General features: G+C 41.4%; 1 protein-coding gene across 1 annotated transcript; it reads right to left on the reverse strand.

Annotated features, from left to right (window-relative positions):
* Positions 1–1,833: 1,833 nt before the first annotated feature.
* Positions 1,834–13,898, reverse strand: LOC133484612 (voltage-gated monoatomic cation channel TMEM109-like). Its single transcript, XM_061787465.1, has 3 exons — positions 13,038–13,898; positions 4,222–4,324; positions 1,834–2,289 (listed from the first exon to the last, which is right to left on the reverse strand). The coding sequence occupies exons 1-3, from the start codon at positions 13,275–13,277 to the stop codon at positions 1,934–1,936; spliced, it is 699 nt and encodes a 232-aa protein (XP_061643449.1). The 5' UTR covers positions 13,278–13,898; the 3' UTR covers positions 1,834–1,933.
* Between the last annotated feature and the right edge of the window lie 1,405 nt (positions 13,899–15,303).

The raw sequence follows: 15,303 nt of genomic DNA on the forward strand, positions 1-15,303 counted from the left end.
GTATCAATGACGGTCTTCTGGCCAGTTATCAAGTCTGCAGTCTTCCCCATATTGAACCCAACTGAGACAATTGAACCAAACTGAAGCAGTTTAATGACACTTGGGGAAAGCTATACATGTGCTTTGAGTTTTGTAGATGATTAGTGTGTGACACGCAGGTTAAAACATTTATGGCCTGCAAAATTTGGGCTGATTTCTTCACAGTATTAACATTTTTTGAATTCCTTATTTTGTAGGTTTTATGAGCTGGAAGCCCAAATTATGTTAAGATAAACAAATAAATACTTGAAATTGTGGGCCCTGAATGTATAATCTATGAAAGTTTTAACTTTTTGAATGGAATTATGGAAATAAATAAATTTTTCTACCCATCCATCCATGTTCTGAGCCGCTTCTCCTCACTAGGGTCGCGGGCGTGCTGGAGCCTATCCCAGCTATCATCGGGCAAGAGGCGGGGTACACCCTGAACTGGTTGCCAGTCAATTGCAGGGCGCATACAAACAAACAACCATTCACATTCACACCTACGGGCAATTTAGAGTTGTCAATTAACCTACCACGCATGTTTTTGGGATGTGGGAGAAAACCGGAGTGCCCGGAGAAAACCCACGCAGGCACAGGGAGAAGATGCAAACTCCACATAGGCAGGGCCAGGGATTGAACCCTGGTCCTCAGAACTGTGAGGCAGATGCTCTAACCAGTCGCCCACCGTGCTGCCTAAACTTTTCTATGATATTCAAATTTTCTGGAAAGGGTCTGTATATTAGGGTGGTGACACCTTTTCTGGATTCTTCACTTGACCGTCCTTGATGACTGTAGGAAGGATTTAAGACGGAACTGGAGAGGAGGTGTGACTGAAGATGGTCGGCGTAAGTTCAGAGGATCGCATAAATCTTCAGCTGACTGCAACAAGAAACCAAGCAGGTGCAGAAGCCTGTCATCGGGCCCGAGGTTGACGTTGTTGGAGGACACCCACTTGGTCCAGGTCCTCCAGCACCTTACATAAATTCCTATTTACGTTTGCGTTGCAGAAGAGAGGAATGTATGACACCCTGACATCACCAGGTGGGTTTACTGTATTTGGTACAGTAAAACCTGTTTTCATGTCCTAGTTTTCATATTTGGTATGTTTGATACCTTTTTTTCTAGACAGATACCAGTATACTGCAAATATTTACTCTTGAGGACTCAACAATACTGACAGAGTACCGAAACGACTTATACTTTTAATATGTAAAATGTAAATTAACACAATGACATAATTGTGAACAAAGACTCGTCAATTCCGTATAAAGGGTTCAACTAACTGCAATCTGAGCTCAAAACTCAAACAATAACACTCCCACAGACAACTGTGTAACCTTCAAAATAAAAGCACACAGTATAATAGTTTCACGACACTTTCTTGGGTCCTGTGGTGGTCTATTTAACATTCACACTCATAAACAAAAGAGTTAAGAGTGCGACTGAAAAATAACCCAACATGGGGCCAAGGAAAGTGTGGTGTCGCCATTTATTTAGTCCCAAACGCAAAACTAAAAAGTTACAAGAGCCCAGGTGTCCGATGCTCACAAATTGCGGAATGCAGTTAGTTCCATTTGAAGGAAGCCTCGTTAGTTTTTATCTGGTATTAACGGCATCACGTTTGTGACCGTGTATTTTATTTCACATTTAACCATGAAGCACTTCAAAAGGTCAAATGAAGTTAACCTGTCGAGGTTTCAGTAATTGAGTGCACTTTAGGTTCCTCCTGAAATTTCACTTGAAAGTCGAATATCCCTAACTTTTTATGTAGAGAAAATGTACTTTATAAACAAAAAAATCAGATTCTAATTACTGATTAAAAATCCACTTTTATTGCCCACCATAGTTTGAACACACAGAAACGAAAACTGATCGCTCTTCACTGTCACCTTTGTCCAATGTTTCCTCACTAGTTGCCTTTCCTCTTTTCCACTGCCTTCACTCGGCCTTCCAGGCTCTTCAGACGATGCTCGAGCACACCGTTCTTGTTCGAGCCGGTGGTGAGCAGGGTCAACAAGATGTATCCCAGCACCAGGCCGCCCAGGCGCACGGCCGTGGTGTCCGCGCTGGCGCTGCCGTCGCTCACGATCATGGCGAAGAGCCAGAGCACCGCTGCCATTTTCACCAACCAGAAGACGTGGCGCAGCGTGTCGATCACCAAGCGCAGGAGGATGGTCAGAACCCAGTAGCCGATGACGGCCACGACACCCCACTGGGCCACGGTGGTCACGCCCTCTGGGGTAAAGCGGGGTAGCGTGAGGGCAGCTGAGAAGCGAGAATACAATTGTGAAAAGTCACACATTGCTGCTGCTAGTTGCATAGAAAGGATTTCCATCATTAGAAAAAGACACACTTGACCAGAAGTTCTCAGACTTTTACAAGTACCACCTCAAAAAATACTTGGCTCTGCAAGTACCACCAATCATGACTAACAAAGACCCTCTTCCATCACAATCAATTTTCTTCTGTTTTATGCATAACATAGGTCAAAATGTGTCTGTGACAAGGTTTAACGTTGACACCGATACAGTTTGTTGATTGAATACAATGGCCTTTGAACACCAAAACCACTTGCAAACAACAGGATTTGAAAGTTTTGGGAATTAATATTCAAGTACAGGTACCACTTCATTTCTTAAATTTTGCATAAATATGTCATAAAATGTAGTCTGATTGTCATCTAAATCACAAGAGAAACAGAAACAGAGTTTGCGTAAACTAATAACACCGCACAATTATGTTTTCATAGAGCATAATGTAAACATTTCCAGAACAGGGAGGAAAAAGTAAGCCCTGGATTTAATAACCGTTTGACCATCCTTTGGCAGCAATAACCTCAACCAAATGTTTCCTGTAGTTGCAGATCAGACGTGCACAACGATCAGGATGAATTTTTGACCATTCCTCTTTACAAAACTGTTGCAGTTCAGCAAGATTCCTGGGATATCTGGTGTGAACAGCTCTGGTGAGGTCATGCATTAAGCATCTGAATCAGGTTGAGGTCAGGACTTAGACTGTGCCACTCCAGAACACATTTTCTTCTTCTGAAGCCATCCTTTTGTTGATTTGCTTCTGTGTTTTGGATCATTATCCTGTTGCTACACCAATCCTCTTTTAAGCATCAACTGTTGGACCAATGGGCTCAGGTTTTTTGCAAACTATCTTGATAAACTTGTGAATTAATTTTTGCATTGATGATCGTAAGCTGTCCAGGCCATGAGATTGAAAAGCACGCCCATAACGACACTCCCTCCATTTTTCACAGTTGGTATACGGTTTTGATGTTTGTGTGCTGTGCCAACATATGGCGTTGGCATACTCCCAAACAATTGAACTTTGGTTTCATCTGTCCATGGAATATTTTGCCAATAGTGCTGTGGAACATCCAAGTGCTCTTTAGCAAACTTTCAAACATGCAGCAATGTTTTTTTAGACAGCAATGGCTTCCTCCATTGTGTTCTCCCATGAACCCCCTTCGTGTTTAATCCCATACGGTAGATAACTCAGATGTTGGCATGTAGCGGTCATTTCATTTCATTCAACTGTGCTTCGTAAGCGTGTCTCTTCGTAGGTGCCATTTTCGGGGGTCCTTAGCTAAACCGATGTTTTGCACAATGCACACCCCGGCGCTATATACCTACTGGGGGTGTGCCTTTAGCGTCCTCCTTCATGCTCACCCTTCCCCCTTTACCTTTGCATGCTGTACTCAGTCTCGTCCGCCTTTCCTCAATATAAGCAGCGTGTCGGCAGGAAATGCTCCCAGTTAGTCAAGCGCAGCGTTCATCACACACAATTTTGGAACTCGGTGCACACATAGGGCGCGGCACATTATAAGGGGCCCCGTCCATTTTGGAGAAAATTTAGGACTTTTAAGTGCGCCTTATGGTCGTGAAACTACGGTATACGTATTTTGGGGGGAAATGTATGTATATGTAGCGATTGTGCATATAGTATGTAGGTTATGCATGTATTTCGGATGAGGCTTCTTGATTGATAATTTATCCGAGGTAAAGATAAGGGGCAGAATATAAATAACTTTTACTTCTTCCTAATCATTTTTGGGCCGGCACTATAAGTTGTTTAGTTTTGGGATATTTATATTGTAATTTTTTTGTTTCTTAGTTTTTTCCTCCTATTTTCACTTGTACCTTCACTGCAAAAATAAATAAATAAATAAAAAGAGACCCTACGACCCACCATCAAATCCTGTGACCCTGAGGATCTCTGTGACATACACGGCGATGACGTTGAGGCCACTGGCAGCTCCTTCGGCCAGGAAGCGGATCACCATCCCCAGAAACTGTTTCGGTTCAGAGAGGACTCATTTTAGCTCGAGACAGTGACACTCAAATAAGGACAATGCATTCTGATCATGTTCATCACCCAGGAACCCTGATGTGTTAAGAACCCTGCTCAATTTTGCCTCCATGCACAGGAAGATACACTCAACAGACAACTTGGAACATTTTCAGAATCTAATGAGATTCAATACATGTATGAAGAAGTCTGCAATAAACAATGCAGTTTGAAACCATTGAGAACTAATAATATAACAGTAGTTCATCCATCGATCCATTTTCAACACCGCTTATCCTGGTTAGGGTCGCGGGGCGCTGGAGCCTATCCCAGCTGACTTCGGGCGAAAGGCGGACTACACCCTGAACTGGTCAACAGTCAGTCACAGGGCACATATAGACACGGAAAACCATTCGCACTCACATTCACACCGTCACTGAGTGGGAACTGAACCCACGCTGCCGGCACCAAAGTCAGGCGAGTGTACCACGACACCAGTGACCCAATTAGTAGTTATTTTAAACAACTATTTTTGTTAGATGTAGTGTGCGTCACAAATCACACACTGACACCTTCAATGCCTCACAGAAAGTCGGAACTCAAGCTACAATTCAAGTAACAAGTGCAGTTTAGTACTATACATTATTGCAAAAGCATTCTCTCCACCTCTGATCAAAATTGTAGTACTGTAGTGAGTAGCGACCCTGCAGTTGTGTTACCTGAATTGATGTTAGACTTTACAATTTCTGACTGACTGTGAGGACTTGAAGGTGTTTTGCATGTGAGTGGATGAGTGAGTCTGGGGTGCGGCGGCTGCCCCTCAGACTGGGAATGTGAGCTTGTATTTGGAGGGTGAAGGCAAACAGTTGCACTCGCTGAGTTGACAACTATAAAAAAAAAAAAAAAAAAATAAAAAAAAATCAATAACATCATTGATTAATCGACATCACCTGGACCACCATTAAGAGAGCGCGGACTACAAAAAAAACAATCTAGTTGTTCAACCACTATCACTAGTGTGCAAAATTGTCTTAGTGAGGACAAAAACCATACTAGTAGATGGATATTAAGCTGTATGTCAAGAATATTGAAAAATTGCTCAGCATCCATAGGACACATTTGGCACTCTAGCAGGACCACTACTTGTTACTAGCGAGGCAAAACTGTGCACTCGTTGACAACTCCTTGCAAATTGTACAGCTAGTGACATTATAAAACTTCACTAGTAGTGCCAGACATCAACAATTGCAGTTTTGCCTCACTAGTAACATGTCTCTGTCCTACTAGTATGCCAAAGCTGTCCTACTAGTGGGCAGAAATGTCATACAGTAGTGGAAAGTCATTACGAGTAAGAGTTGCTCTTCTATTGTGCTGAATCCCATATATGCGCAACCTACTTCCGCATTTCAAGAACACCTCCTTGTTCGGGTGAATCATGAAGAGGAACGTGACATAGCACCCATGGGAACTTTAACTTTTTTTCTTTTTCTTTTCTTTAAACAAGATGTCACCGTAGAACCACCAAAGATTACAATATACCATGTTTAGGCTTTGTTCGTGTTTACATCTATCATATTTGTATAAATAAATGATGTACATAAATTTAACTTTTTCCAAAGACACCATCCATAAACAACTCAATTTTAGTAAGTTCAGCTTCAAACAATCATTCAATCAAACACTGGTCATGCTCATTAGCGAAGCATACACAGGAAATCAGCTATCTCGTTTTCCAGGTTTGGTCATGTGATGTTCTCCATACAACAGATTGGACAACGCTGGATGTCAAAGTTATCAAATAAATGCTCTAACGGCTTTCCATACTTCTCTTTTATACACATTTAAGTCACTGCCCACTATTTTCACTAAATATGGACTGTGCTCTATCTGACTACCATTGTTTTCTCTTATCCCAGGAAGATGGTCTTGTCTAACTTTGTCATCATCTGATTTAACCAAACAACAACAACCAAACTTTTCACCCAACCAAACGTAATCAACAGTTTAATCTGTCATTAGTCAGTATTAAGCAAGTCATACTTGTGAGACCTACCGAAAATGGGAATGAGTTTCAATACAGCTCTTGTATTAGATCTCATTAGATTGTGCAAGTGTACCTAATGTTGTGGCCAGTGAGAACTGCTGAACTACATTTTATCATCGAAGAAATGTGTTGTTGACTTGAGCCACCAACTGTGTGAGTGATAACAGCTGCCCTGCTCTATTTCTGTACCCTCCAAACACTTGCACACTGTCACACTCACACAGGTGCCATCCTTCAAGGTCGAGGGTAGCCCCACCATTTGCTGATCTACACGTGCTCCACGAAACACTGCCTCAATAAGTGACGACTATTCAGCATGTCAGAGCACGACTCAGGCATCTTTCGCCTGGGCGGTATGCATGTGTTTCACAAAAATCTATTGATGCCGTTTGTCTCTAATAATAATACATTTTTAAAAATACAGACCGTCTTGCATGGGGGTGCAAAACTCTAGGAATTTTCAAAGTACAGTAGTAAACTTTCCATGAGGATTGACAAATCTTTAGGAATACAGTAGTGTCTTAAGAGTTTAATTCTTTCCGTGACCATGCTTATAATGTTCTGCAATTTTTAGTCAGAAAAATAGCACTGTATATTATTGTACTTCATAAAAAACTATTATGAAATAAGTAAATAGAATATTTAAAAAAAACAGTTTTTACCACATTTTTTTGCTTCTACTCAATGGACATAGTGCTGCTTGCTCTGGTATGTTCGCCTTGACCAGTATAATAGAGACATACGGTTGGTTATACATGAGGCAGCTCAAAACTCCACAGCAAGCTACAGTAATATATAAGTCGTTCTTTCAAGAGGATAAATAAAATATGCCTGTGAGTATTGTTAAGGTCTACGTGTAGCTCCACTGTTTGTGTTCAAATATCTGTTGCTTCAAGGTATATAACACAGCGACACAGATGCGATTCATGAGCCCATCTATGGCATTTTGCATTGCTTGTTAATATTAAGCAAAACAGATTTACATTCAGCAAATCTATGTGGTTGTTTTAAATGCACAACTAGTCATTCTCTTTGTTTTATGATCAGTCTTGACAGTGAACGTCAACTGGGAGTGGCATTAAACAGCTTGAAGCCTGCTTTTCGAAGAATTGTTCACTATCTGCCAAACTTCTGCTTGTTTGGGAGTTGAGCTGAGTGCCACCATACAGCCCTTGTATCTCAAATTTTTGCTTACAAGTCAAAGCAAAAATATTGGCCAAACGACACCTTGTACCTTGAAAAACTCACAAGTCAGGTCATTCTTATTCAAGGCATTAAGTGTGCAACTTAAAATACATTAATAAATACTTCCACAAGATCTCATCTTAACTTACAATGAAAGGTTACTTGAAATCACCACCCCTTTGCAACCCTGTAGTATCGCACTTGTAATGCTGTGATTGAAAGAAATGAAGTCAAAGTAAAGGAAGAGGATGAAGGTCACGTGTGGAAAAAGTCTGACTATAGTCAGCAGTCTTAGAATGAGCCAGCTCGCAGTCTGTTCCACAGATAAATGTAACGCAACCAGTTCACAAATAAAATAATGAAATGTAGTTTTAAGTACAGGACGAAGGAATCATTTTACACAGAATAGAGAAAACATGGTTCAATCAATACATGTCTTGGAAAGCCCAAGTCAGAATAAAAATGAGCATTCTTAAGTTCAATGACCCCAATTACTTTACAGTATTTAAGTCTTGAATGCAGGAAGAACTGAAAATTCATTTCCCCTGTTAAGAGCAAGAACAAAAAAAGATCATTAAAAAGTTAAGAACATTATTTTCCACACCGATTTAAAAAAGTCCTAACCGATCAGATTAGTTCCATTCCGGTTTCAGATCCAACTATTTTTGTTTCCCTCTGCACTAACAGAGGAGTGGAGCAGAAGCAGACACACATGTACAACTGCACATCTAAAAAAAAGAGCCAATAGAAAAGATGGGTCAACAAAAGATGATAATGCTTAGATTTTCTCATGATACCGGGAGGAGTTTTCTACTTGGATTTTTCTTGTTTTTGTTTAAAATCACCCATCAGTATGACAGTGCATTTCTACACCATTGTAGTAATAAAAAACAATACCATCGTGACAGTGCTTGCAGGGTGTGCACATGTTGCGGTTGATCTCGACTTTTTGACCACTGAAGTAGGGGTGAGCAAAGAATTGCTCTATTTTTTTAAGCATTTACATTATCAAGAGTCCAGTAAAATCTGTTGCATTAATTTAGCCGTTTTCCCCCCTTGAAAGTGGTTACCGTATTTTCACGACCATAAGGCGCACATTAAAGTCTTAAATTTTCTCCAAAATGGACGGGGCGCCTTATGTGTGCACAGAGTTCCAAAATCTGTAAATGTTGTTGTGTGACTTTAATGAGTGCTCCGCTTGACTGACTGGGAGCATTTGCTGCCGACACGCTCCTTATATAGAGGAAGGCGGACGTGACTGAGGACAGCATGCGGACATAAAGGGGGAAGGGTGCGCGTGACAGAGGACGCTAAAGACACGCCCCCAGTAGGTATATAGTTCCGGTATGTGCATCGGTTTGGCTGAGGACCCCCGAAAATGGCACCTACGAAGAGACATGCTTATGAAGCACAGTTTAAACTGTTAGCTATTAGTTACGCGGAGGAAAATGGGAATCGAGCAGCTGCAAGAGAATTCAAGATCAACGAATCCATGGTTCGCAAGTGGAGGAAGCAGGAAAACGAGCTTCCCCAAGTCAAGAAGGCGAAGCTGACTTTCCGCGGAAACAAGGCGAGGTGCCCCGAGTTGGAAGACCAACTCGAGCAATGGATTAATGATCAAAGAACAGCCGGGAGAAGCGCGTCTACAGTCACCATTTGACTGAGTGAAATAACTCGGAGCTTGCCATCATTCCGGGAGGCTTGACGAAGGAACTCCAACCGCTAGACATCGGTGTAAACAGGGCGTTCAAAGTGAAGTTGCGAGCAGCGTGGGAGCCATGGATGACAGATGGCGAACACAGCTTTACTAAGACTAGGAGGCAGCGCCAGGTGAGTTACGCCACAATCTGTGAATGGATTGTGGATGCTTGGGCTAACGTGTCTGCTAGCACTGTTGTTCGAGCTTTCGTAAAAGCCGGCATCATTTCTGAAGAACCGCACGGCAACGAGACTGACTGCGACAATGACGAGGGAGAACCTGGCGTGTTTGATTGAGAACTTGCCCAGCTGTTCATTTCGGATACAGAAGATGAGGACTTTGGTGGATTTGTGGATGAGGATTGATAAAAAAATAACATGAGTACGTTGTTAAATACTTCAATAAAGTACAACCAAACTCATTTTTGCTCCCGCTGCCTTTTTAAAAACATTGTTTTAGTGTGCATGCATGCTACCGCTGCGCCCAATAATACGGTGCGCCTTATGCATGTGTTAAATACAGAAATAGACCCCGTAACTGCGCCTTTTAATATGGCACGCCTTATGGTCGTGAAAATACGGTATTTATAATTTATTTATTTTATTATCTCATTAATTTGGTAAATTCATTTTGTGTAAATAATTTGACCAAAAACAAGATTTTATTTTTAGTAAATGATATAGAATCTGACCATATAAATGTAACAATTTACATATTTAATATTTATTTCAATTCATTTATTTAGTAAAATTCAAATAGTAAATACATGTTGATAGAATACGGATTTTGTATCTTTTTCAATTAAAATGGTTAATTTTAGTTACATTACGAATTTGATGAAAGAATGAATTTAAAACAGAGTGATTTATTTAAAATGTTTTACCTGGCCCATCTGTCCGTATAAAAATCAAATGTGGCCCTTGAGCACAAAAGTTTGCCAATCCCTGCACTACAGCATAAACATAACTAAGCATCCCTGGGTCCCTTTAGAGCTGCTATATAAATCCAATTTATTGTCATTTATAATTAAAGCTTTTGGACTGAGCAGAGCATGTCATGCTGTACCAAAAAAATGAAGCCAGGCGTAAACATCCCAGAAGGTTTCTTACCATGGCCACTGAACGGAGGTTCTCCTGACCAAGCAGTGACTCTAGAAACAAGAGTGCACTCTAGGAGAGATGGAGTAAGTGGGTGAGATGGAAGAGGAGATGAAGAAGAAATTAGGTGGTGAGATCAACAAGCAAAAGTGAGGGTGAGAAGACATATAGTTGCATGGGGGACATGACAGGGTGGAAGAGGTCCCATTAGTGATCAGTTAAGCTCTGAGCGAACAAGTGGCACATCAGAGCCGGCCCGAGTCATAAGTGAACTCAGCACCCGTTTAGTTTTTTTACTTTAGTTTTAAGACAATATCCAATTTAGGTACACATTTTAGCTCCAAACAAAGTATCCATCCATCCATTTTCTGTGCCACTTATTCTCACTAGGGTCACAGGTATGCTGGAGCCTATCCCAGCTAACTGCGGGCAGGAGGCGGGATACATCCCGAACTGGTTGCCAGCAAATCGCAGGGCACATACTGTATAAACAACCATTCACACTCACATTCATACTTACAGGCAATTTAGAGTCTTCAAATAATCTACCATGCATGTTTTGTGGCTATGGGAGGTAACCGGAGTGCCCGGAGAAAACCCACGCAGACACGGGGAGAACATGCAAACTCCACACAGACTAGGCCAGATTTGAACCCGGGCCCTCAGAACCGTGAGACGGATGTGCTCACCAGTCGACCACCGTTCCGCCTCAAACAAAGCAGACGCGCATTATTTGCTATATCGGGCCACATTAAAATATGTGGCTGGCTGTATTGGGCCCTCAGGCCTAGAATTTGAACCTGAGGCCGAGATCAGTTAATGTCAAGTGTGGTACCAAACTCTACATGGGGTCCCTCTAGTGGTAGGTAAAAGCATCACAGAATTAAATGTTCAAAACGTGTATAATGTAACAGTGGATTATTTTAGTTTTAAAGGGGCAATATTTTGCCCAATCAAGTTTTACGAGTGCTTGGCATGTAATACTGTCTCTATGGAGCCGCGGAAAACGTGAAATATTAATTAAAATCATCCACGCATTCCTGAGCTCCAGACGTTTTTATGCCGAGAGGCCTGAAATCAGTCCATGTGAATTTCTCGAGCTTATCTACGTCACTAGTGAAGATCACCGCCTTCCCTTTCCGCTCCTGAGCCAGCGCTGTCAATATAAACGCGTGTGCTCTCACGAGTGGTTCTTCTACACAGAGGCTACCAATCAGAAGAAAGGGGGCAGTCTAAGCTAAATATATACAAAACATACAAAACTGGGTCAAACAGAAGTAGCTGTCAGAGGGGCCTTTTCCAGACACTTGTATGGCAAAACCAAGGTTTTTTGTTTAATGAAATTGACACTTTTCTACTAAATCCATGTTACAGTCACTCTACAGCTCTAAATAGCCAAAAATACAGGATTTTTAATCAAGTACAGTACATTTGTTAAGTACAGTCCAGTTACTTTTACATAAATGTGCATTTAGTTTACTTTGGAACTGTTTTCCACACGTTTATACTGTTGCCTTGACTTAAGAGTTTCATTCTTTCCATGATCATGCTCGTAACGCAAAACGCTGGTATCTCAAACCATCTTAACCAATTGAAATGAATGGAAATGCCATTTTTTCCATTGCAGCCCCACATTGTGGTCCTTTTGGTGTGCACGACTTAGCCATCAAGGGCCTGTGCATTATAGACATACGGCCAAAAGAGAGTTGCACAACTAAGTGACTCAATAAGCTGCAGTAATTAGTCTTTTTTTTGTTTTTTTACAGATAAATAATATATACCTGTATTGTTATATTGTCCATCCCCATGTTGCTAGCATTTGTTGTCAAATATTCTTGTGCTAAAGGGTTATAATACCACACATTGATGCTATTTGTTAGCCTGTGTAAGGCGTTTAGCATTGCGAGTTAGCATTAAGCGAGCAGATGGCAAATTTGTGTGGTTGTTTTAAAGGGGGAATGTTTCTTGGTTTTATGTTCAGTTTGACAGTAAATTTCAACTGGGAGTGGCAATAAACAACAATAAGCCTATTTTTTTTTTTTTGAAGAAGAATTGTTCACCAACAACTGCTTATTGTGAAGCAAGCGGAGTTGAATTGGCTGCCACCATTTAGTGCTCATCTCAAAATGTTTTCACAAGACAAAGCAAAATAAATAATAATAATTGGCCAAGCGGGGACTTGTATGTCCAAAAACCCACAAATTAGGGTGTACGGCAAGGGCCCACTGTATTTTGGTATAATATTTTTATGACATTTTTCCCATATGGCAGCACAGTGGCCGACTGGTTAGCACATACGCCTCACAGTTCTGACGTCCTGGGTTAAAATCCGGCCTTCCTGTGGAAAGTTTGCATGTTCTTCCCATGCCCGCATGGGTTTTCTCTGGGTACTCCAGTTTCTTTCCACATTCTAAAAATATGTAAGGTGGTTAGTTGAAGACTCTAAAATTGTCCAGTACTTCGTGTAAAATGTTTGACAACCACTCTCATAGGTGATATTGAGAGGAAAGGGTGGGGGTCAAAAATGCAAAAATGACTTATGAATGATCAATATTAATGGCAGAAATAGAGGCCCCCCGAACTACAATTTTGCTTAGGGCCCCATGCAGGCTTGGGCCGGCTCTGTAGCACACGAATGGCGTTAGGAAAGAACAAAGAGTTAATTCAATTCACTTCATCATTGCCCTTTTACCTCTGCAGCTGATCGGATGGCGCCGACTCCCAAGAGTGACTCCACGTAGCTGTGGAACTCCTGGCTGCTTCCGCCGAGCATGCCGCGGAGGGTGACCGTCGGCCGGCTCTCCTTCCCGGCCGCCGGCGCCTTCTGCTTGGCCTGTTCGGCTCCGGCATGGAGCATCGCTAAAGCCAACAGCAGCGGCAGCACACAAGACGGCCGCAAAAAGTGGACCAACGCTCGCGCACTAAAAGCCATCGTTGGTGGATTGGGGAGCAGTAAAATTAATAATAATGAAATTTAAAAGGTATCGAGACAGTCGAGGATACGCGACACTTAGGTCAAAATGGACTGAAGCAGACGATGTTGAAAAACAATCTAAAGCAATAAAATACACGTTTATAGGGCGTATATCCTTAAATAAAGCGTGTTAATAAGTCGAATTGGATCGAGTATTTAATTCTAAACTTTGGCAACGTCCAATATCCAATCTTGCTTCCAACCTCTAAGCGCCTGTTATATCAAAGACTTTCTATTGTATTGTAATAATAATATTAATAAAATAAAGAGCTTAAGTGCAGCAATGTTCCAAAAGTCTTGACGAAAACTACGGAGGGAAAAATCCTGTACGTGGCTTTGAGCTGACCACGAGTCTTCAAAATCTTCTTTTTTGAGCTCGGAACCGTAAACAAAGTCACGTCTGGCGGCCTTTTGTCCTCACACTTACACTAAATTAGGATAAGGTGGGGTAAGTATCAAGCTAAGTATTCCAATTCTCACCGCGTTCAACGACTGCAGCGTAACCACACAAATAAGACGACGTGTGGCTCCCTGAAGAGAAGCAAAAGGGATTGACGCAGGGGTGCATCTTGGGACTTGTAGTTCTTGTTGCCAAATCAGTTACCGAGGACGCATTTTATGTCATCGCGTAATCACGTCGAACATGTTTTGGTTGAATGTACAGTATATTGAAAATAATTGACAGCGTTCACATACTTTTGAATAAAAAATTGTTTGGGAAAAAGAAAAAAAAAGGCCACCCACCTTAGCAAAAACAAAAACAAAAACAAAAAAAACCCTTTGTCAACGTAGCAAATGCATTTTTTAAAAATTCATCCATCCATATTTTTCTTACATAACGTATATTCGCTTGGTTTTAACTGTAGTAAATTTAGCAACTCACAATGCTCCTTTACAGCTAGGGAGACAGGCCGTGTGTTTTTCTAACTGTACAAAATACAACCCCAATTCCAATGAAATTGGGACGTTGTGTTAAACATAAATAAAAACAGAATACAATGATTTGCAAATCACGTTCAACCTATATTTAATTGAATACACTAAAAACACAAGATATTTAATGTTCAAACTGATAAACTTTATTGTTTTTAGCAAATAATCACTAACTTAGAATTTTATGGCTGCAACACGTTCCAAAAAAGATGGGACAGGGTCACATTCACCACTGTGTTACATCACCTTTTCTTGTAACAACATTCAATAAACGTTTGGGAACTGAAGACACTAATTGTTGACGCTTTGTAGGTGGAATTCTTTCTCATTCTTGCTCGATGTACAGCTTCAGCTGTTCCACAGTCCGGGGTCTCCGTTGTCGTATTTTACGCTTCATAATGCGCCACACATTTTCAATGGGAGACAGGTCTGGACTGCAGGCAGGCCAGTCTAGTACCCGCACTCTTTTACTACGAAGCCACGCTGTTGTAACACGTGCAGAATGTGGTTTGGCATTGTCTTGCTGAAATAAGCAGGGGCGTCTGTGAAAAAGACATTGCTTAGATGGCAGCATATGTTTCTCCAAAACCTGTATGTACCTTTCAGCATTAATGGTGCCTTCACAGATGTGTAAGTTACCCATGCCATTGGCACTAACACAGCCCCATACCATCACAGATGCTGGCTTTTGAACTTTGCGTCCATAACAGTCCGGATGATTCTTTTCCTCTTTGGCCCGGAGGACACGACATCCACAATTTCCCAAAACAATTTGAAATGTGGACTCGTCAGACCACAGAACACTTTTCCACTTTGCATCAGTCCATCTTAGATGAGCTCGGGCCCAGAGAAGCCAGCGGCGTTTCTGGGTGTTGTTGATAAATGGCTTTTGCTTTGCATAGTAGAGTTTCAAGTTGCACTTAGGGATGTAGCGCCGAACTGTATTTACTGACATTGGTTTTCAGAAGTGTTCCTGAGCCCATGTGGTGATATCCTTTACAGATTGATGTCGGTTTTTGATGCAGTGCCACCTGAGGGATCGAAGGTCACG

This window comes from Phyllopteryx taeniolatus, chromosome 10 (assembly GCF_024500385.1).
Source record: "Phyllopteryx taeniolatus isolate TA_2022b chromosome 10, UOR_Ptae_1.2, whole genome shotgun sequence".
NCBI lineage: Eukaryota > Metazoa > Chordata > Actinopteri > Syngnathiformes > Syngnathidae > Phyllopteryx > Phyllopteryx taeniolatus.